Source organism: Myotis daubentonii, chromosome 4 (genome assembly GCF_963259705.1).
Source record: "Myotis daubentonii chromosome 4, mMyoDau2.1, whole genome shotgun sequence".
In the NCBI taxonomy this organism is placed as follows: Eukaryota; Metazoa; Chordata; class Mammalia; order Chiroptera; family Vespertilionidae; genus Myotis; species Myotis daubentonii.
This window is the reverse complement of record NC_081843.1, coordinates 90,736,923-90,758,093: the sequence shown is the minus strand read 5'-3', so window position 1 is coordinate 90,758,093 and position 21,171 is coordinate 90,736,923. Positions and strand designations below refer to the sequence as shown.

General features: G+C 47.1%; 1 protein-coding gene across 3 annotated transcripts in view; it reads right to left on the bottom strand.

Moving 5' to 3' along the window:
- The window catches only part of UBE2QL1 (ubiquitin conjugating enzyme E2 Q family like 1), a 36,261-nt gene extending 26,450 nt beyond the window's left edge, over positions 1-9,811 (bottom strand). Inside the window, exons 1-2 of one of the 3 annotated variants that reach the window (XM_059694669.1) lie at positions 8,504-9,811; positions 7,298-7,580 (exon numbers count right to left, since the gene is read on the bottom strand). In XM_059694669.1, coding sequence (XP_059550652.1) covers positions 7,578-7,580; positions 8,504-9,271 — 771 coding nt within the window. In that variant the 5' untranslated portion in view covers positions 9,272-9,811 and the 3' untranslated portion in view covers positions 7,298-7,577. Of the gene's footprint in view, positions 1-7,297; positions 7,581-8,503 lie in introns of those variants that run through there. The other 2 variants (XR_009452687.1, XM_059694668.1) reach the window with 2 other exon arrangements.
- Positions 9,812-21,171: the final 11,360 nt, after the last annotated feature.

Genomic DNA, 21,171 nt, shown 5'->3' with positions numbered 1-21,171 from the left:
TTTTGTTTGGGGTTCTCTGCGCTTCCTGGACCTGTAAGTCTATTTCTTTCACCAGGTGGGGGAAGTTTTCTGTCATTATTTCTTCAAATAGGTTTTCAATATCTTGGTCTCTCTCATCTTCTGGCACCCCTATAATTCTGATGTTGGTACGCTTGAAGCTGTCCCAGAGGCTCCTTACACTATCTTCGTATTTTCAGATTCTTTTTTCATTTTGCTTTTCCAGTTGGGTGTTTTTTGCTTCTTCCCATTTCAAATCTTTGACTTGATTCTTGCGCTCCTCTGGTCTGCTGTTGGGAGTCTGTATAGTATTCTTTATTTCAGTCCGTGTATGCTTAATTTCTAGTTGGTTCTTTATCATAACATCGAGGGTCTCATTAGATTTCTTGTAGATCTCATTAAGTTTATCGGCAGCTTCTAGACAGTTCTTGAGAGACCTTAAAAGTGTGGTTCTGAACTCTATATCTTCCATTGACAATTTTGTCCTGTTTCTTTGTCTCCGCATTTTTTTTATGCTTTCTTGGTGCACCCCCTAGTGGTCTTTGTGCGCAGTCTTGTTGTAGTTAAGCCTTGATTGTTGTAGTTAATACTGGGGGGATTTGACCTCCAGGCCAACTGGCTGTGAGAGTCAGCTGTGTCTGCAGTGGGAAAACTTCTGTCCTCTGGGGAGGTGCTAATCTAGCCTTTGCCTGAGGCTATCCGGCAAATGGCTCTGTGCAGGGCTTGGGCAGGGCGGGTCGCACGGAATCAAACGGGGCGGGCTGAGCGAGCAGTTATGGCTGCTCTCAGTTCCGTACCTAGGGGCTCTGCCTCACAGAGTCCCAGCAACTGCTGCAAACCTCGGAGAGAAAGCTGCCTTCGAGTTCCAACCGAAGTCAGACAGTCCTGCTTCTCCCGTTTGAGTCTGGGTCCCTAGAGACTCGCCCGGCTCTGGAGCTCAGAGTCTGAAGCTCCCTCCCAATTGAAAACAACAACTGCGCCCTCCGCCACCAGCCCGCTCCGCGCGCACTCCGCACCTGAGTATTTCACTTCAGCACTGCGCCTCCTCTGAGTCTGGGTATGATATTCTCTTTCCTCCTAGTTGTAGAATTTCCACTCAGCCAGCCTTCCTGTGGTTCTGGATGATGTCCATTCCGTCTTTTAGGTGTACCCTTGAATTGGTTGTTCGAGGCAGCAATCTCCGGCGTTAACCTATGCCACCATCTTGGTTCTCCGAGCTTTGTGTATTTTGAGACATGCCTGCTCCTTCCATTTATTAGGATGAAACAATGTTGAGAAAACAGGCTAGCCTCAATGGTAGAGTCAAGTCCCACCCACCTGTAAGTAGAGGTTTCCCTCTGGGAGAGTCATACAGAAGTTTGAAGATGCTGCTGACCTCAGGTTCCCACCTCTTCCAAAGCCCCTGTGTACACACACCCACATATATTCAACGAATGGGCACTTACCCAAATACCAAGCAAACTGTAACTGTGAAGCTGCCTGCTGTGTCAAAGGCATATGAATGGGTTTGCGTTATCCCCACTGGGTAGTCAGTTCTGTGTCAGGCACTTTACATGTCTCTATTCACCCCCTTGTGCCTAGCCAGTGCCTGATACATGGCAGGAACCCCATACTTTGCCATGTGAATTAGCTGACTATCCATAGTTCTGGATGGTTTGTACTCCAGTCTTCCCAGCTGTGTCTAATGAAGAGCCAGTGACCTGTCTTGAACACATGTCCTTTTGCAGAGTTCGCACCTATTTTGGTCTATGCATACTGTCCAGGGAGGAAGGACTTGGTTTTATTATGGCAGGGCTTCAAGGGCACTCCATCAAGGTTGACAGGTGGAGAGGGGAAGGTTAGGGGGGTTGATTATACCCACCACCACCTAGGCTCCCTGCTGCAGCTGCTGTGTGAGGACACATCCCAGATGGTGGAACCGGAAATGATGAAGAATTACTGGTCCAGCATGGCTTTTTCCATCCTGGCCTCCCCGTAGAATCACAGAGGAGCTTTTCCAACAAGCCTCTACCAGGCTTGATCCTAGAGGGGTGGGCAAACTTTTTGACTCGAGGGCCACAATGGGTTCTTAAACTGGACCGGAGGGCTGGAACAAAAGCATGGATGGAGTGTTTATTTCAAACGGGCCGTAGTTTGCCCACGGCTGTAGACCCAGGAGTCTGAATCTCTGAGGGTAAGGTCCTGGCATTGGAATGATTTAAACATTACCCAGGGCACCTGATTTACCATCAGGCGAGAACCATTGACAGAGAGGAAAGGAGTTAGACCTGTCACCCACCCTCCTTCTCCCTTCTCATTACCTTATCAACACAGCGAAAAAGTAGGATTCCGTTTTGAAATATGGCTCAAAGAGACCACTGTTAGTGGCTGCTTTAACAAATGAGTAAAATTTGCCGTCCCCAAATGATACCTGAAGCTGCTTTTCTGAATTCACACACACCTATTCCTGGGGGTGAGAAGGGACACACTGGGTTGTGGCTCTCAGACTTTAAATGCAACTTTAACTCTCTCCATAGTGGCATTTTCCACAAAACAAACACACACAATCCCCAAACTGTGCTGTTCCTTAAAAAGAAAACAAACAAACCTCCCACACCCCTAATATAAATCAGAAGAGCAAACAGACATGCATTACATCCTCTTCTGGCAAGTTTAGATTCTCAGAAGTCGGCAACTCAGGGCAGAGCAAGTCACTACTATTAGTAACTGTCCCACCAGCTTGGGGAGGAGCAGCGCCAGAAAGCAGAGCTGTCGGCCGCCAAGTTGGCGTGGGACTATTTTAGGATGCAGAGTCCTGTCTGTGTCCTCCTGCCTGTCCTACTTGATAGCAGAACAAGCTATTTTTTCCTCTGAACAGTCAAGCACCTGGATACCTTAAGCTGCAGAGTCATCATGGTGGGTAAATCTTTCCACTACCTACACGTGGCACAGAACAAACCACACAGTGACTCATAGAACCACCTCAAGTCCACTCAGTGAACGCACACGTGTCGCTCACCTGGGGTTATCACCGTTTGCACTCTAGGTTCTCCAACCTCTCTCTAAAGGGGAATCCATCTGTCTGTTCCAAGCTGCACTCCAGGTTGGCCCTCCTGACCTCCTCAGTGTGGCCCTGTGTCCACACAACTGCCTCCATTGTCGTTACTCTGCAAACCAGCACAGCCTCTAAAGCAGGGGTGGAGAACATCCAGGCCATGAAACCATTTGGTCTGGCCCTGCCAAAGCATTAGGGGTGAGTTAATTAAATGTTTGACCAAATTCAGCAGGCTAATGTTTAAGTTGATAATTTTGTATGGCCCGAGAATGATGTTATAAATATCCAAATGGCTCTTGGCAGAAAAAAGGTTCCCACTCCTGCTCTAGAGAAACAAGGGATGAAGCTGGTTAAGGAGTTCCTGTTTGGGCTCCTTAGGGGCTGCATTGGGTCCTAGCAAAATTCATGTTTGGAGTCCTATCTAGAACGTGACTGTATTTGGAGACAATTAAGTTAAACATATTGATGAGAGTAGGCCCTAACGAATATGATCAGGGTCCTTATGAGAAGAGATTATGACACATACATGAATAGAAGGAAGAAGATGTGAAGAGAATAGAACAGCGGTTCTCAACCTGTGGGTTGCGACCCTTTGGGGGTAGACCGACCCTTTCACAGGGGTCGCCTAAGACCATTGGAAAACACATATATAATTACATATTGTTTACAGTAGCAAAATTACAGTTATGAAGTAGCAACGAAAATAATTTTATGGTTGGGGGTCACCACAACATGAGGAACTGTATTAAAGGGTCGCGGCATTAGGAAGGTTGAGAACCACTGGAATAGAAGGAAGAAGATGTGAAGCGATATAAGGAGAAGACGGTCTACATGCTAATGAGAAGCCTGAAGATTCTCTCTCACCCTGGGAAGGAACCAGCCCTGCCGGTACCTTTAAGCTCAGACTTTTGCCCTCCCCTCCAGAAATGTGATACAATAAGTTTCAGTTGGTGAAGGCCCCCAGTCTGTGGAATTTTGTTCCAGCAGCCCTAGGAAACTAATACAGGGTTTTTACACATACGTCAATTATAACAGTTTAGAAGCCCATACATTTTAAGAACCCAAAGCGCTGTTCATCTTCATCATATTTTCTGATAAGACCTGGAGATGTTGCAGTCACAAGTAAAATGCTGTTTCTAGGCCTTGTATTTTGGAAGAAGTGTTGAAGATGGCTGTGTGTGTGTGTGCGTGCGCGTGCACACATGATTTCCAGTGACACCCATGGTACAGATCCCTTTAAGGCCTACATCAGTGATATATGTTATGACCAAGGTGATCTGCAGAGCCCTTTACCTCCTCATCACATTTTGACAAGTGGCCACATCTGCCAGTTTACTTTACTCAAAAGCCTCAGAAACTGGTGGTGTCAGGCAAACATAACTGTCCTGGCACCACTTACCAATTTTTAATTCAAACACTGAGATCTGAGGATGCTTCAGTCTTGCTGTTCTCAGTCTTCTGCTGACAGCTGGCTGCACATCTGTCTTCTGCGGACAAAAAGGCTCATCAAACAGGTCACAATTCAGAGGTTACCTGGAGAGTGCCAGTGCTTAGGTGGGTGGGCTTGACTCTGTCATTCCTGAAGCTTTTGCTGGTGTGGGTTGATTTTCACGGCCTTGCCACTCATGGTTGGTATTAGAACATGAAGTTGTATTAATGTTACCTGACTGCGTGGAGCAGCAGTTTCCTCACCTGCACACTGACCATTGAAACAGTAGAACCAAGTGAGGTGAAATAGCCTAATTGCTTACTTAGCTGGTCCAGAACCAGGCCAAGAGCATGCAGCAGTTGTTAGTGGCTGCCGCTATTATTCTGATCAATATTATCTTCATGGCAAGTCCAGTCCTGTGGTTGGCTCTGAGGGGATAGAGGAGGACTGAGGAACCATCTTTCAAGTGCCATCTGGTCCCCTGTCCCTGGCCACATCTAGCTAATTAAAAAGGGGCCACTCAGGATGTGAGCAGATGTGAAAAAGAATCCTAAGTTAGTGCTCCCTCAAGTGGCTTTTGTGAAACCTTATGCTCACACAACTGCAAGAAGAGGGTCTCTGTCCAGTCCTCCAATTATCCCAGACTTCACACCTGGAGGACAAGCCGGTGAGCTCCGGGGCACTTCCGGGCAGGGCCCTTCAATGTCAGGTTCCCAGAGCCTGTCCACTGTCGTTTCTACCTTTGGTTGCATCTGACTTTAGTTTCAAGACCAACTTCTTACAGCTTTGAACGTTAAAAATCATCTATAGGAGCGGTGGACTGTCTCCTTTGGGTTCAATAAATGATAAAGGGTAAAAATAATGGTCTAAAGTTTGAACACTGTCAGCAGTTCATTTTAAAAGTACAGGGCTTTTCATCCAATTATAGAAAAGCAAGAGTTACCTAAAATGTCTCTATTAGTCAAAAGAGACTTCATGCTGGACAGCAGACAAATACGCCTGCAAGTATGTCGCTTTCTCCACACAGAATACAGCACACAAGAAATTCATGCTGATTTCATTGAAAGCAGCTGCAACCCATACAGCAGCACACCAGAGATTTTGATAACATGAGCCAAAGAGTCAGGTAAAGGCTTTGTGAAATGACTGAAATGATCAGATCGTGTGATACACCCCAACTTTTATTTTGTCCACAAAAAGGTTAAGCTTCTCTTTTCATATTACCAATGAAACCCTTAATATTATTTTACGATTTCTCTAACGGTATGAGACAAAATTGACTTTGTGTATCCTCCATTCAGAAAGGTAAGGTGAGCAATTGTGACAGAGAAAAAGGAGCTTTTTCTGACTTTGTCACTTAAGAAACCAAACCCTGAAAAGAAATGCCAACAGATGGAGGAATGTACTAGAATGAGTGATTCGTTCTTTTAAAGTAATTACTGGTTTGGTAGCAGTGCTGGTTCTCTTGGAATGCCTAATCAGGCATTTTCCCCAAAGCCTATTACCTTGTACTATGGATATAATTTGGTAGCTATGCTGCTGCAATGAGCAACCTGTAGGCAGGGAATTCATAAAGGTAGGAAAGACACAGTAATGCTCAGGTTCCTGAAACACTTTTGTGCACAGAATCCTGAAACATTAATGACTTCATTTCTCCCATTCTTACATTGCATTTCGAATAGTTTATGTATATTCTTCATTCCTCCCTTTTGGATATTGAAATCAGCATGGAAAAGCAAAGAAACTGATTGGGATTTTAATAATTTTGCTGAGTTCTCACCTTCATTTCAGATATTGAATGCACTAGAATAGGTAATATGACACAATATGCTAGGTGAAGGGCCCCGAGTTAAATTAGGTAAGATTTTTTAAATCAATACATAAAATATTATTGATAACTACACTGAAGTCTGTGACTTGCAAGCTGTATGCAAGACTTTCAATTTTGATTACAATAAAAAGGGTGTGCCTATTTTAAAAGAAGTACATGGGCACCAACAGAACTATTATTCATAGCATTAACGTAAACTTGGGAAGCACTTAACTAAGAAGCTGTTCTTTTTAAAAAGGCTTCCTTAGTTTTCATTTGAGATCTTTACCTTCCTGCATCTTTTAAAATGCAGGCTGTAGTCCAGGTGACCTCTACGATCTCTTCCAAATCTAACATGTGATTCTGTGATTCTATAAAACAAAATGATATTCCTTTTCCCCTGACCCCCAAAGTCATCTTCACTGTGAAGAATGAAAAAAAGGTAAGAGACTGCTCCAGAGAGTTCTGATTACCAATAAATAACAAAGGCATTTCTACGAAATCTTCTCCCACATAATTTGTATAAATGCTATTTGAAAAATAAACTGAGACCCCTGAGCCACCCCTGTGGCTTGTCTCAATTCATAGGCACCTTCCATCAGAGCCAGCATTGATTCAGAATGAACCTCTGATGTTAAAGAGTTAAACCCCGCTCACTTTGAGATGTCTTTCCAGACCTGCCACATCCATCCTATTCCTAACTCAAGAATTAAGTAGAACCTAAGCCCCAGAAAAGATGCACTAGCAGGGTAGTTTCTTGGTAACAACAGACCTCAGTCAAGAATTAAGTGCCCTTCTCCACTGGAGTTAGGATGCTATTTGCTTGGTATCCCAGGGGCTCTGGCTCTAGTGAAATTGGCAGAACAAGCATTATTTGATTAGTGTGAAAGATCCTGCAGTGAAAGAGACAGAGGAAGGTGACGAGGGACTGATCGCTTCTGATACCTGGCTGTAAAAAGACCAAATAGAGGTCATTCAAGTCTTCTAAACACAACAGTTATTCTTCATAAATCCAGAAGAAGCCCATATGATTTTATTCAGTAACATTTAATATTGATTCGGGAAAACATCAACCAAATTGAATATAATGAAGAGCACCTAATGTGGGAAGATAAAACCCTTGTGCACCTGTCTGCAGCCAAGTGGGAACATACTTCAGGAGAGTCATTCATTCTCCGCTCTCAAGTCCTCTGGGATTTCTTTTCGGTAAAGCTACCATCTGGTGCAATAGATGAGAAGACAGGCATCAAACTTGTCCCTTATTTCAGTATTTACTGAAAAATCTTTAGCCCTGATGCAAGATTTAACTACTGAGGAAACCAAAGGAAGAAACAGGTCTGAGAAACCAAGACCTTGAATCTCTACCTCAGAGGTGAAGGTCCTGGAAAGGACAGGTACCAGGCATTTCCTTGACAAAGTCTGGCCTTGTTACTTATGGAGACACTCACACCACACCTCTGCCTCTCCCGTGAAATTTCTAAAGAGCAAAATTTTCACCTTTACACTAGCTGCTGCTCAGGAAAAGCAAGCAGAGCCAGGGGGCAGATTCAGCAGAGGGTGTCTGGGCCTTGGGCAGAGCGCCTCACCTGCAGGGCACCCACCGGAGAAGGTGGGGAGGAAACCGTGTGTGTGCACGCGCGTGTGTGCGTATGTGTGTGTGTGTGGTGGGGTGGTAAACTAGGTTGGACATCTGGATCCTGCGTTACACATAAAGTTCCACCTTTAAGGACATTATGGGGAGGGAGAGGTGGTGAAGCGAGAGGGAGGAGAGAGGAGAGTGGGGGAGACTGGCTGGCGAGGAGGAAAGGCAGAGAGGGAGGCGGTGATGGGGGAGGGGATGGAGGGCTGGAAAGAGGAATAGATGGAGGAGTGGGGAAGAGGATAAAGGACAGAGAAGAGAGGGTAGACCTGAGGGACACAAGGGGAGGGAGTAAGAGGGAGAGGAGAAAAAGAAGGCAAGAGGAGAGAAAGCAGGAGAGTGCATTCTGGAGAGACAAGAAGTAAGAGGGGAGCGGCTGCGGAGACAGGGTGGGGGATCAGGAGCGACCGGGTGGAAAAGTAGGGAAGGATAATAACGCTTTGGGGAAAGAAGTGGAGGCTCCAGGAAGTCCCCGGAGTCTCCCGGTTGGGGGCCCGCTCGCAATAGCAGTCCGGGTCCTGCAGCGAGATGGCAGAAGGGGCCAGTTCCCTGGGTAGAATCACGGGCCGCGCGCCCCAGCCCTTCCCCGCTTACCTGGCCCTTGACCAGGCTGGCAGCAAACTGGCGCATGACGGCCTCCACCGTGTAAGCGCTGGACCAGCCGCGCGGCGTGAGCAGCTCCATGCAGATGGCGCCGCCGTCCAGCACGTAGCCGTTCTCCAGGCGCGGGCTGAGCACCCGCATGAACGGCGGCGAGAAGGGGAAGTTGTCAGGGAAGGTGAGGTTGAGCAGGATGAACTCGGTGTTGGTCTCCTTCATGTCCTGCCACAGCACCGAGTCCTTGTCCACCTGGTGGAGCTTCACGTTCCAGTCGAACAGGCTCTCGTCCACCAGCTCCACGGAGATGAAGCGGTCGCTGAGGCGCGCGATGTCCTGCAGCTCCTTCATGAGTCGCCGGCTGCGCACCTGCGTGCAGTGCTGCTGGCGCGCCACGGGCATCAGGCTGCCGCTCGCCGCCGCCGCCCCCGTGGGGCCCGGCCCCGCCCTGGCGCCTGTCGCCGGCTCCCGGGGCCCCCCGCCGCCCGGCGCCCCCGCCGCCCCTGCCGCCGGCTGCGGCGGCTTGTCGCGCGGTGCCAGCTCCGGTGCGCGCTTGCCCTTGCCCTTGCCCGGCCCGGGGCTGGCGTCGCCCGAGCCCCCAGGGGGGTGCTGCTGCTTGTGGCCGCTGCTCTTGGCGCCGCCCTTGCCGCGCAGCGACGCGCTCTGCTGGCCGCCGCCGCCGCGGTGGTTGTGGTGGTGCTTGGGGTCCTCGGTGTCCCGGTTGTGCAGGCGGATGAGCCCGATTTTGCGGAGCAGCGTGGCCATTTTAGGCTCGGCGCCGGCTTGAGGCTTTACTCGGCTCCTGCTGCGGGAGCCCGAGGGCCGGGGCGCGGGGCGCGGCGCGGGCCACTCCGGGCACCAGCTGCCGTGGCACAGCGGAGCAGGCAGCAGGAGCGCTCTCCGGCCGCTGGATCGCCGCTGTCATATGACGGGGCCCGCTCTGGCTCGGGCTCCGGCCGCCCGGGGAGCGGAGGGGAGGAGAAGGTGCGGCGTAGCTGGCTGTCCCCGGGCTGGTCCCTGGGCGCAGACCCCCGGAGCCCGGGTCCGTGGTCCTTTGTGCGTGGCCGCAGCCGGGCTGGCCTGAGGTCGGAGCTCTGCGCCGGGGCGCGCAGAGTCGCTAGCAGCGCCCCGGAGGCAACGAGGTGGCAGCGGGCACGCGTCTTGCGCGCCCGCCGGGCCGTGCCGCGCTGGCGGCTACCGCGGGGCCCCGGCCGCTGCCGCTCGCGTTGCCGCCGCCGCTGCGGCTGCTGACATTGCAGAGGCTGCTGCTCCGTCTGAGCCGAGCGCGGCGCGGAGGGGGCGGCCCTGCCGGCCGGGAGAGGGGGGGCGCGGGGCGGAGCCGCGGGCTTGCCTGCGCCGAGCCTCCCCGCCCCGCCACTCTCCCGCCGCCCGTCTCCCGCGGCGACACGCACTCAGCCGCTGGGGGGAGACAGCGGCGCGCCGGGCCGGCGGGCTGTGGGCTGCGGGGTCTGGGCGCGCGAGGCCAGCCTGCGGGCAGAAGCCTGGGCGCGGGTGGGGACTAGCAGGAGAAGGGGCATGTGAGCGCGCGAATGGGATTGTCTCAGACTTCGGTCCTCCCGCCCTTACCGGGCTCGCTGCGCCCCCCGGCCCGAGCCTCTGATCTCACATAACCTCGTTGGAACAATCCGAAGGGGAAGCGGCGTGGGGCAGCATGAAAGCAGCCTATTACGAATTCCCTTGGACCAGATGGAGCCCGATGTCCCGCACAGCCGTCCTGAGCCTGCCGGGACCGGGACTAGGCTATCAGTGGCGGGATGCTTCCATAAAGACTGATCAAAGAATCCTGACGGGGGAGAAAGGGGTGGGAATTCAGATCCCTCTCACCCCGTCTGGTCCCAAACCTCTTTAAGTCCCTAGAGCAGTGATTCTCAACCTTCCTAATGCCGCGACCCTTTAATACAGTTCCTCATGTTGTGGTGACCCCCAACCATAAAATTATTTTTGTTGCTACTTCATAACTGTAATTTTGCTACTGTTATGAATCGTAATGTAAATATCTGATATGCAGGATGTATTTTCATTGTTACAAATTGAACATAATTAAAGCATAGTGATTAATCACAAAAACAATATGTAATTATATATGTGTTTTCCGATGGTCTTAGGCGACGCCTGTGAAAGCGTTGTTCGACCCCCAAAGGGGTCGCGACCCACAGGTTGAGAACCACTGCTAGAGTTAACCTTAAAGGGTTAATGTAATGAGAATTAACCCTCTGTCTCAGCAGGCTCCTGCCTTCTGAAAAGGGGTCCCCAGGGGAGGGGACAGCCAAACACTGTTTTTTGACTCCTTTCCGAAAGGATGCGGGGAAACGCGTCCAACATTAGCGCCTGTGGGTGCTCAGCGCGGGCAACAGGACCCTCTGCGAACTCCAGAGTCCTGGGTATCCATGGCTGACCATCTGCGGGAGAGGAGGGGAACCTCCTTCAGCCTGGACGCTTTCCTTCCTTCCCTCCTTTTCTGTCTTCAACCCTTGAAACTTATTTTTATCTGTGAAAATTTCGGATAAAATGCATAGTCAGAGCCTCAGGAGCTGGAACAACCTGGGAACTGGTGAAGTGTCAATGTTTGCAGGAAGCGCGCTGCCATGCATGGTCTAGCATGGTCAAGCCCCGCGAGGGTGAGAGGCAGAGATCACCTATGAAATATAGGAAAACATTACCCCATAAAGCTAAATGGCTCAGGACTCTAACTTCACTACTGTTCCTGGTTAGAGTTCAATTTGGGGAGCCTCGAAATTCATCAGCCGCATGTGTTCATTCTGATGCCACCATGATTTTTTAAAACCGCTTTTATCATTTTCACTTTTCCAAATTATTAAAAAATTCCACTATGAACAATAACTCTTCAGGCCACTGTGGACGGCCACTAGTAAGGGTCTGGGGTTTGGTTTTCTGGGGTTGTCTACCAGATGTCAGCAGAATCCTCACAAGCTGTGCCAAGTGAGCAGGAGGTGCCTGCACCCTGGCTTGCTGTTACCTGGAAAGGTGACTATACACAAAGATGCATTTCTGCAGAGGCTGTTTTCTCGTGGGTGGAACTGGGCAGTGCAGTGGCCCAGGCAAGACCAGGGATTGGTGATGGAATATCAGCTGCCGCCGCCTGAAGGTCTATTTGACTGGGTGCCTATGCTTTTTTTGGGGGGGCTCTGCTTTATCCAGTTCTGATTTTAAAGATAGGTTGAGAAGGAAGATGAAAATTTTCATGTGTGAAAATTTCTCATAAAATGCATGTTCAGAGCCTCAGAAGCTGTAACAACCTTGGAACTGGTGAAGCTTCAATGTTTGCAGGAAGCCCTCTGCCATGCATGGTCTAGACCAGTGGTCGGCAAACTCATTAGTCAACAGAGCCAAATATCAACAGTACAATGATTGAAATTCCTTTTGAGAGCCAAATTTTTTAAACTTAAACTATATAGGTAGGTACATTGTTATTAACTTAATTAGGGTACTCCTAAGGAAGAGCCACACTCAAGGGGCCAAAGAGCCGCATGTGGCTTGCGAGCCGCAGTTTGCCGACCACGGTCTAGACTGGTCAAGCCCTGTGATAGTGAGAGGCAGAGATCACCTATGAAATATAGTCTGTCTCTTAAGCACTGTGAGTTCCTTTAACGTGGAGGGAGAAAGGATATGAAAAGGTCCCATTTTATTGGTGAAGAAACTGAGATTTGAAGAGGCTCAGCCGCTGACCCAGCTCAGCCATGTGCTTCCACCTACGGCCTGGTCCTTGTGCCTCCAGGCCCTGTGCTGAGGTTGGCTAGCTGCCTCAAACAGCAGACTGCATTGCCAGGTCTATGCCCCGAAAGCCTCCGCAGGTGTAGTGCTCATTGTCACAGAACCAGCTGACCTTGGGTGCGGCCCAGGGATGTGATCTGGTGTGGTTTGGGAAAGGTTTAACTGAAATCCGAAGGAGCTGTCTGTAAGGCCTTTATTTTCAAATGAAATTATTACTAGGGTCCTAATAAAATTTATTGTCTGAATGCAATAAATTTGAGAGTGAAAGGATCACAATTAATACTGATGCTAGGACAAGAGGCCAAAACAGGACTGACCGACATGAGATGGTGGTCATCTTACTTATAATCTACCTATCACAGCATCTCTTCTCAGCTCTGGAAGGGCTAAAGCCATATGTCAGTTAAAAATTGGGAACGACCTAAAGTTACAACTAGAGGGGAAGTGTTAAGTAAATTATACCCACTCCACTTGAGGATATATTATACAGCAGTAACTTTATAGTAATAAAATTATATAGCAAGTGAAAATATTTATGATTTACATAATAATGTAAGGCAGTGTGCAAAATTATATTCACACTGTAGCTGCAACTACATAAAACTATGTGTAGGAAAAAAGACTAGAAGGAAAAAGAATTAAATGGTATAAACAATGATATTAGTACAGGTAGGTATTCTCATCTTACCCCCTCCACAGTCCTCTAGTTCAGCAATTTTCAACCAGTGTGTTGTGGCAGGCACAATGGGGTGCCACAAAAAATTTTAAAACATGCAATGCCTGACTATTTAGTCAGGGGCACTGACCTCTTTTCCCTTAGACTGTCAAATAATAACATGACAATAGCCAATACAGCAGCCGCCTGGTGTGAATGAGTAAAAATTATACCTATTTTTTTGTCAGATCAGAAAAAAAAATTTTTTTTGGTTTGCCGCAGAATTTTAGTAAATGGTTTATGTGTCCCATAAGATGAAAAAGATTAAAAATTGATGTCCTAGTCCGGTGGTCGGCAAACCGTGGCTTGCGAGCCACATGCGGCTCTTTGGCCCCTTGAGTGTGGCTCTTCCACAAAATACCACGTGGGTGCGCACGTACAGTGCGATTGAAACTTCGTGGTCCACGCGCAGAAGTCAATATTTTATGGAAGAGCCGATATTTTGTGGAAGAGCCACACTCAAGGGGCCAAAGAGCCGCATGTGCCTCGCAAGCTGCGGTTTGCCGAGCTGCAGTTTGCCGACCACTGCCTACCAGGGGTGGGCAAACTTTTTGACTCGAGGGCCACAATGGGTTCTTAAACTGGACCGGAGGGCCGGAACAAAAGCATGGATGGAGTGTTTGTGTGAACTAATATAAATTCAAAGTAAACATCATTACATAAAAGGGTACAGTCTTTTTTTAGTTTTATTCATTTCAAACGGGCCGTAGTTTGCCCACGGCTGGTCCATTCATCCGAACCTTTACTTCAGTGATGAGAAGACCTGTGTGTGTGTGTGTGTGTGTGTGTGTGTGTGTGTGTGTGTGTGTTAATAAATCTTTATTGTTCAGATTATTACAGTTGTTCCTCTTTTCCCCCCCATAGCTCCCCTCCACAGGGTTCCCACACCACCCTCACCCTAACAATGGTTGCTGCGAGCACCTCTAAGAGTAAGTCGCCCTCATGTTCCTGTCCCAAAGCCAGACAGTCCAGTTCCTCCCCATATGTGTCTGGGTTCCCCAGAGTCTGGCCCATAGAGTCTGGAGTTCAGAGCAAGAAGGAGCTTGTATCTCCCTCTCGGTTTAAAGAACAGCACATCCAGGTGCCAGCACTTTCCGTGCCTCTGCACCTCTTACCAGTCTCAATGAGCTTTCTTCACCTCTCTAGTTGTGGAACTTATGCTCAGCCAGCTTTCCCACGGTTCTGGGTGGTAGTTGTTCTGCCATTTAGTTGTAATTTTGATGTGGTTGTGAGAGGCAGTAAGTATAGGTAATTACCTATGCTGCCATCTTGGTTTCTCTCCCTGTGTGCTTTGTAAACCACCCTCCTTTTTCTATCCCAGAAAATTCTAGAATGTTCCACTTCTATAAATGAGGCATGCGGCCTGTCGGCCGTGAGTTTGACATGCTTGGTGTAGAGGTTCTATTTTGTGCTGTAGTTATTCTCTTCTATCTGATTTTCAATTATTCTGAAAAGGAATATATTACAGTTATAATTAAAAAATTGTTAACAAACTCTAAAAATTAGCCTTCTGAGATTAAGTTTACAATATTAGGACAATTGAATTGAGAACATTTAGTCAAATAAAAGAATCTCTAAGGACCACTGTAATCTCTAGCTCTTCCTTGTTCACAAGTAGTGATGGGATGGGGAGCAGGATATTTAGGGAATGTCTACTGAGAGATTCTGGGCTAATCTGCCATGAACAGGAGAAAGGGAGGGGGGTGGGATGTTGGTTATCACATAATGGACGGTCAGGAAATTAATTGCACTGTACCTGCCAATGACTCTCCCATGAGCATTTGAATCAGTGGTTCCAGGGGCCAGTTGTCTCCAGTGGCAGTTTTTGCAAAAATATGCAGAACTTGGGTTTTCTCATTTATTCTCTGCCTCAAAGGACTTCAACCCAATTATTCCAATTGATTCTACTTCCTTGTGATCCCCAATCTCATAGAGTCTCCAAGGCATCAACCAGACCATTTCAAAAGACTTGTCCCCAATTCACACACATTGTTTAGTCTTTTTTTTTTTAATTGTTTTTTATTTTAGAGAGGAAGGGAGAGGGGGAGAGAGAAACATTGATTGGTTGCCTCTCATACATACACCAACTAAAGTTCGAACCGGTAACTTGGGTTCCCCTGATGGGAATCAAGTTGGTGACCTTTTAATGTATGGGATGATGCTCAACCAACTGAGCCACACTTGCCAGGGCTATTCTCTTTGGCTGAGAACAACACAAATTTATTATCTTACAGTTCTGGAGGTCAGAAGTTCAGACTTGATCTCACTAGGCTGAAATTAAGGTGTCAGCAGAGTGTGTTCCTTCTGAAGGGTATAAGGGAGAATCTATTCCTGACCTTTTCCAGTTTCTAGAAGCTGCCACATTCCTTGGCTCATTGCTTCTCCAGCCATTGCATCACTCTGACCTCTGCTTCATTCATCACATCTCCTTCTCTGGCTCTGACTCTCCTGCCTCCCTCTTTTCTTCCTTCCTTCCTTCCTTCTTTCTTTCTTTCTTTCTTTCTTTCTTTCTTTCTTTCTTTCTTTCTTTCTTTCTTTCTTTCTTTCTTTCTTTCTTTTTCTTTCTTTCTTTCTTTCTTCCTTTCCTTTTTAAAGTGTCTTTTATTTCTTTGTTTCTATAATTATTTTTATATAACCAGGAATGGTGACTAAATGTAACTGACAGGTTCTTTTTTTTTTTTAAACCTATTGGGAATGTTTTACCATTTTAATTTTTATTATTTATTTATTTATATTGTTGACAGTGTTACAGATGTCTCCCATTTCCTTCCCCTTAGCCCCCCTCCATCCAGTGTCTGCTTCCCAACCCCCAGGCTTTCACCACATTATTGACTATGTCCATGTGTTTATTCTTTTGAATGAAGTTGGTAACATCACTGTCAAAATTAGAAAAACAAAACATTTTCTGCCAAAAGAATTCATTGCAAATCAGCATAATGCAGATCTCTGATATTACCAGGTGACATGACCTATTATGCCATTCATTTATTGATCATCAAAGCTAGCTCTTAGATGGCACTTGCTGTATCTCAAATGCTTTCCCAAGCAATCTTTATAAGAACTCTAATTAAATAGGTGCCACGTTTATCTCCATTTTATATATGAGTGAAGCAAGGCACAGAGTCAGCAGAGCCTGGATTCCAACCCAGACATCTTTGGTTCCAGATAGCGCTATAGCCATTGCAATGTGAGCACTGTCTGCATGCAGTCACTGTGGAGAAATCCCACCCTCCTGGAGCTGAGGTTCTCAGGAGGACATCTGAGCCTCCATAGAAAGATGCTCTGGCAGTCACTAAAGGAAAGAGCTTGAGGACACAAAGAAGCATTTCATACTCAACCCTGCATTTTTCAAGACATACAATAGACACACCCATTTTTGGTTTAATAGAATAATCAATCATTCATTTTATAGCACAGACATTTCAATTCACCGCAGTCAGGATCTTGCCCAAAGTCACACAAAAGGTGGTGAGAGAGGGAGGCTAGTCCTGATGCCTTGTCTAAGGCTATCCTATCTTCCTGGTGCCATATTCCACAGGTGAAGAGCAGGAGGGAAGAAAGAGAGGAAGGAGAGGAAGGCCAGAAAAGACAGAAGGGAAGAAGGGTGGAGCATGAGGCAAGCACTGTCAATCTGAAATAGGTGATGAAGAGCTTCCATCATGCTTTATGTCTACCAGCACTTTAGCACACACTCCTATGTTTGGAGAATTTCCCTCCCGTGAAAGATTGGATTTCCTAAAGCTGGCAATGCTGATTTGTTGGTCACATCCCACATATTCTTCTTACTGCTTTCTCTTAGAATGCTTGCCTGGGGAACCCAGTCACCCTGTTGTGTGGAAGACCACGCTGCATGAAGGGCCAGGTGAAGCGTCTCCAACCTTCAGCCCAACTAAGGTCTTTGCAGACAGCTAGCAGCACCCACTAGACATATGTGTGATGATTCAGATGATTCTGTCCCCAGCCTTTGAGGCTTCCAGCTGAGACCCAAGACATTGGGGAGCAAAAATAGGCCATCCCCACTATGTCTTAACTGACTTTCCCACCCAAAGAAACTGAGAGATAAGAAAGAAGATTATTCATGTAGGCCATCACGTTTTGGGACAATTTACTATGCCACAATATATAACAATACAGCTCCTGATGATTATTGCCTCCTTGAAGCCAGAAGCTTGCTTTCCCAGACTTCCTTGCAGCCAGGCACAGGCATGTGATTTGGTCTCAGCCAATCCAATGCACCATTTAGGTTACAAATGGAGGCCCAATGAGGGTTGATCCTGGTGAATGGACCTGGTGATCCAACTTTTGGAGGCAGCAGCCATTCCTCCTGTGGCTTTGGAGTTGAGTGGATGGTCCCACCTACATGCTTGTGCCCTGGATGGAATAGTAGGGTCTCCCTTGAGGTGGTTCAGTAGTATAATCTTGTTGTTGTTTTGGTTGTGTAGCCTCCAAATAAAATTTCTCCATCCTGACGATTCTTCAAATGACATCTACATTGTCCTTTTGGTGGATGAATGCTACTGTTTGTAAGCATGAACTCTGACTTATCCAGCTTCTGTCCCTTTGAGACTGCCTGCTGGAGATAGCCTGCACAGAGCACAGGCTCCATGGCATCTTTCACATGTACTAGCCACCACTCCCTAACTCACAGGGCCCTCATGCTGCTCTTAGTTCTCAAAGCCTTCACTTCAGTTTGCTGTTTTCCATACAAACCTAACTCAGGATGACAAGTAGGTTTTAGCTCCTTGCCAACTTGGATCAAGTAGTGGAAGCTGCCAGAGGTGTTCAGAAGGATAAGTGGGCTGACAGAAGAATGTGGCCAATGATTTAAGGATGTCTGCTGCAAGTGCTGGATGAGCAGTATTCTACATACCAGGCTGTCTCTGACTTAACTTCAAGGGTTCAGGAAGAACACACCTTGGTTAAACTAATTCATATGAATTTTGAAGTAATACATAGTTCCCTAAGAGTATTTATATTTAAAAGTAATACATCTTGCCCAACCGCGGTGGTTCAGTGGTTGAGTGTTGACCTATGAACCTAGAGGTCATGGTTCAATTCCCAGTTAGGGCACATGCCCAGGTTGCGGGCTTGATCCCCAGTGTAGGCATGCAGGAGGCAGCCGATCAATGATTCTCTCTCATCATTGGTGTTTTTTTTCTCTCTCTCCCTCTCTCTTCCTCTCTGAAATCAATAAAAATATTTTAAAATAATACACCTTGTATTAGTTACAGCACTGGTGAGGTTGCTTTTAAAAAGTAATCTGGAGGCTCAACTGAGAAGTCTATTTCTCCTGTATGTAATGGGTCAGGGCACTCACCACATGGCTTCCATGGAGGCTTCAGTTGCTGCCTTTTGCTGATTCTGGAAGTGACTGTAATTAAATGCCCCGGAAGTTATATTTACCGTTCTTACTCATATCCCATTCCATACCCAGCTCCAAAGCAGTCTGGGAAATACAGCTTTTGCTGGAAAGCAGGCATCAGCTTAAACTCACTAGGAAAAAACAGGGTGTATGGACATGGGGGTCAGTTAGAAGCCTTTGCCACATGCACTTTTCTTAGTGGATCTTTAATTCATGAAGTAGTTCAATTTAGAGGAGTAAAATTGTAAAATGAAGGATTTAAAATCATGCACAAATGCAAAATATTTATTAGACACTAGTGACCTGGTGCACGGATTTGTGCACATTGAAAGGAAATTAATTAGAAGGTGGCTGGTAGGGCAGCACTGGGCGAGAAGGGCCGGACATGCTCTGGAGCCAACCTCCCATGGTCCCTCTCTGTCCAGCTGCACCTGGGGCAGTGCCACAGCTTGAAGGGTGTCTGCAGAGTGAGAGGGGTTCCTCTGGAAGGTGGGGTCCCTCGGCCTGGCCTGTGGGGATCAGGCTGAAACCAGCTTTCTGACATCCTCTGAGGGGGTCCTGGAGTGTGAGAGGGCACTCTGCAAAGTTGCTGTCATACAGAGTGTGGAATGCAAATGCAAGTGTGTGGTAAACCAGATTCAGGGCCGACAGTGCCCCAGCAACAACATAACCCACAGCCGAAGGTGGAATTGCGCAGCCCCAGGAGGAATCGGGCTCCCTCCTCTCTGGTTCCAGGGTGTGTCATCTGAGAACTGCCACTGCCAAGTCACTGCAGCTTGGCACTAAACCAGATTCGGGGCTGACAGTGCCCCAGCAACAACATAACCCATGGCCAAAGGTGGAATCACATGGCCCAGCAACAATGTATCCCGGCATTGAGTGTTTGCCCCCTGATGGTCAGTGCGCATCATACCTACTGGCCAGTCAGCCGGTCGGACTGTACTTAGCCTTTTATATATATAGATTCCCTCTAGTCTGTACCCAAGCAATCCTCCACTCTGCCCTTCAGTTTGAGACCCAGGTTTCTACCAGCATAGTAACAACACCGTCTTGCAATTTCTTTGGAATATAAACTCTCTTCTATTGGGGAAGACACAGCATTTGTCCCCTTGGGGTAAACTTGACTCTGGTTTGGTGGCAATGAGGAATGTTGAGGAGAGGAGGCCTTCCCTTGAAAGGCAATTTCTTTGGGTTGGATAGTATGGAGTCTTCAAGCAAAGGAAGGCTAGTGTTGTCATCCAGGCAAGGAGAAACTACTTCTGCTGGCAAGGATGCTCAGAGGTTTTAGGTGATAGTTTTCTCAAAGCTTTCTGAGTCAACCCAAATGGACTCGTTTCAATTGTCAGGGTGTTACCTCTTTATGATTGATGCCCTAACTTCCTAGAGGATTTGCATAGCTGTGAATTTAATGTATGTTATAATTCTGCAACCTCAAGCACCACACTTTGGGACTGATTTTCAGTTGTACCAGTTGTGCAGTTTTAAGACTTATGATAGTCTTTAGGGCCATCATGGAGTGTTCTGCCTGCTCTGACTCTTCTTGCGCTGAGAGTTCCAATCTCTGATCTTGCCAGTTTTCTTTGCAATCTCCACAGTAGTCAAAAGTGGCCATTCTGCGCATTGCCTCTATCATCATCATCCCCACTGGAAGGGTCAGGGGAAGCAGCTACTTGCTGTCCCAAAGCTTTCCTCTAGGTATGTCCTTCATCTCAGAGAACCATAGCGGAATTGTGATGCCTCTGCTTTATACTAACTACCAATTTTCCATTTTGTACTGACTTTGTGGTCATCACAGTGCTCAAGGACAGAGATGTTAGATGGTCATTCCAGTCTTTAAATCCACTCCTGATCCCAAGCCCTGTACTAGTCAGGGTCTAGTGAGGAACACACAGACATGCTAAATGTTTCAACAGAAGAGATTTATTCTAGATAATTGGTTACAAAGGTACTGACATATTTGAGAAATAAAAGAAGAAAGAAGGTGCTGAAGAATCAAAAGAGGATTATGACCCTCACCTCCCAGTGCTGGAGTGGGGGGACCTATACCTGAAGCTGCTGTGGGTGTTGGGATGGGTGCAGAGGCACTATCCCCAGGGGCTGCCTCTGTCCACAGCTGATGCACCTCCTCTGCCATTGCCGCACTGCCAGGAGCTAGCATGGCATCATAACTCCTTTGTTAACTTATGACCTCCAAAGTCAAGTGCTCCAGTCTTACCGCAGGTCAGCATGTGGACTCCCTGTGTGAACTATCACCGTGACAATCTCTGAAGGTTTCCTCTTGGGCTCTACTTAGCTTTTTGAGCAGAGAAGAAAGGACCTGAGGTGGCTTTTATAATTACAGAATATAGATTTTCTCTGGCAGTTGAAGCAATGCTTGAGTGATGAGATGACTCATGCTTTCTTTTCGGAAGAAGAAACTGCTTGGTCCTAAAGAGATTTCCAGAGATAATAATCTCATTTCCCCTGTCCTTTTCATCTTTGCTTGAGGCAAAGACAGTTACTTTCTAGTTGTGTGGAAGTGTGAAATGACAGTTGATATTGCATGTCAAGGTGGCATCTCTATTCAATGCTGCCTTAAATATTAGGTCTAAATATAGGTCCAAGTATAGTATTCTGAGAAAGGAAAGTCAGTTCTGCTTCCTGACACAGCTGAGGGGTGGTGAGTGAGATATTATAATTAGTTGAAAGTGAGACTGTGTATTATATTTATCTTATGCATTTTCAAAGTGTTAAAATATAATGGAATCTTTTGAACCTTTTGGCTATTTAACTTACCAGCAATATAGGACCATAAATGTATTATTGCTCTTATGGCAGCTTAAAAATATAATTAAA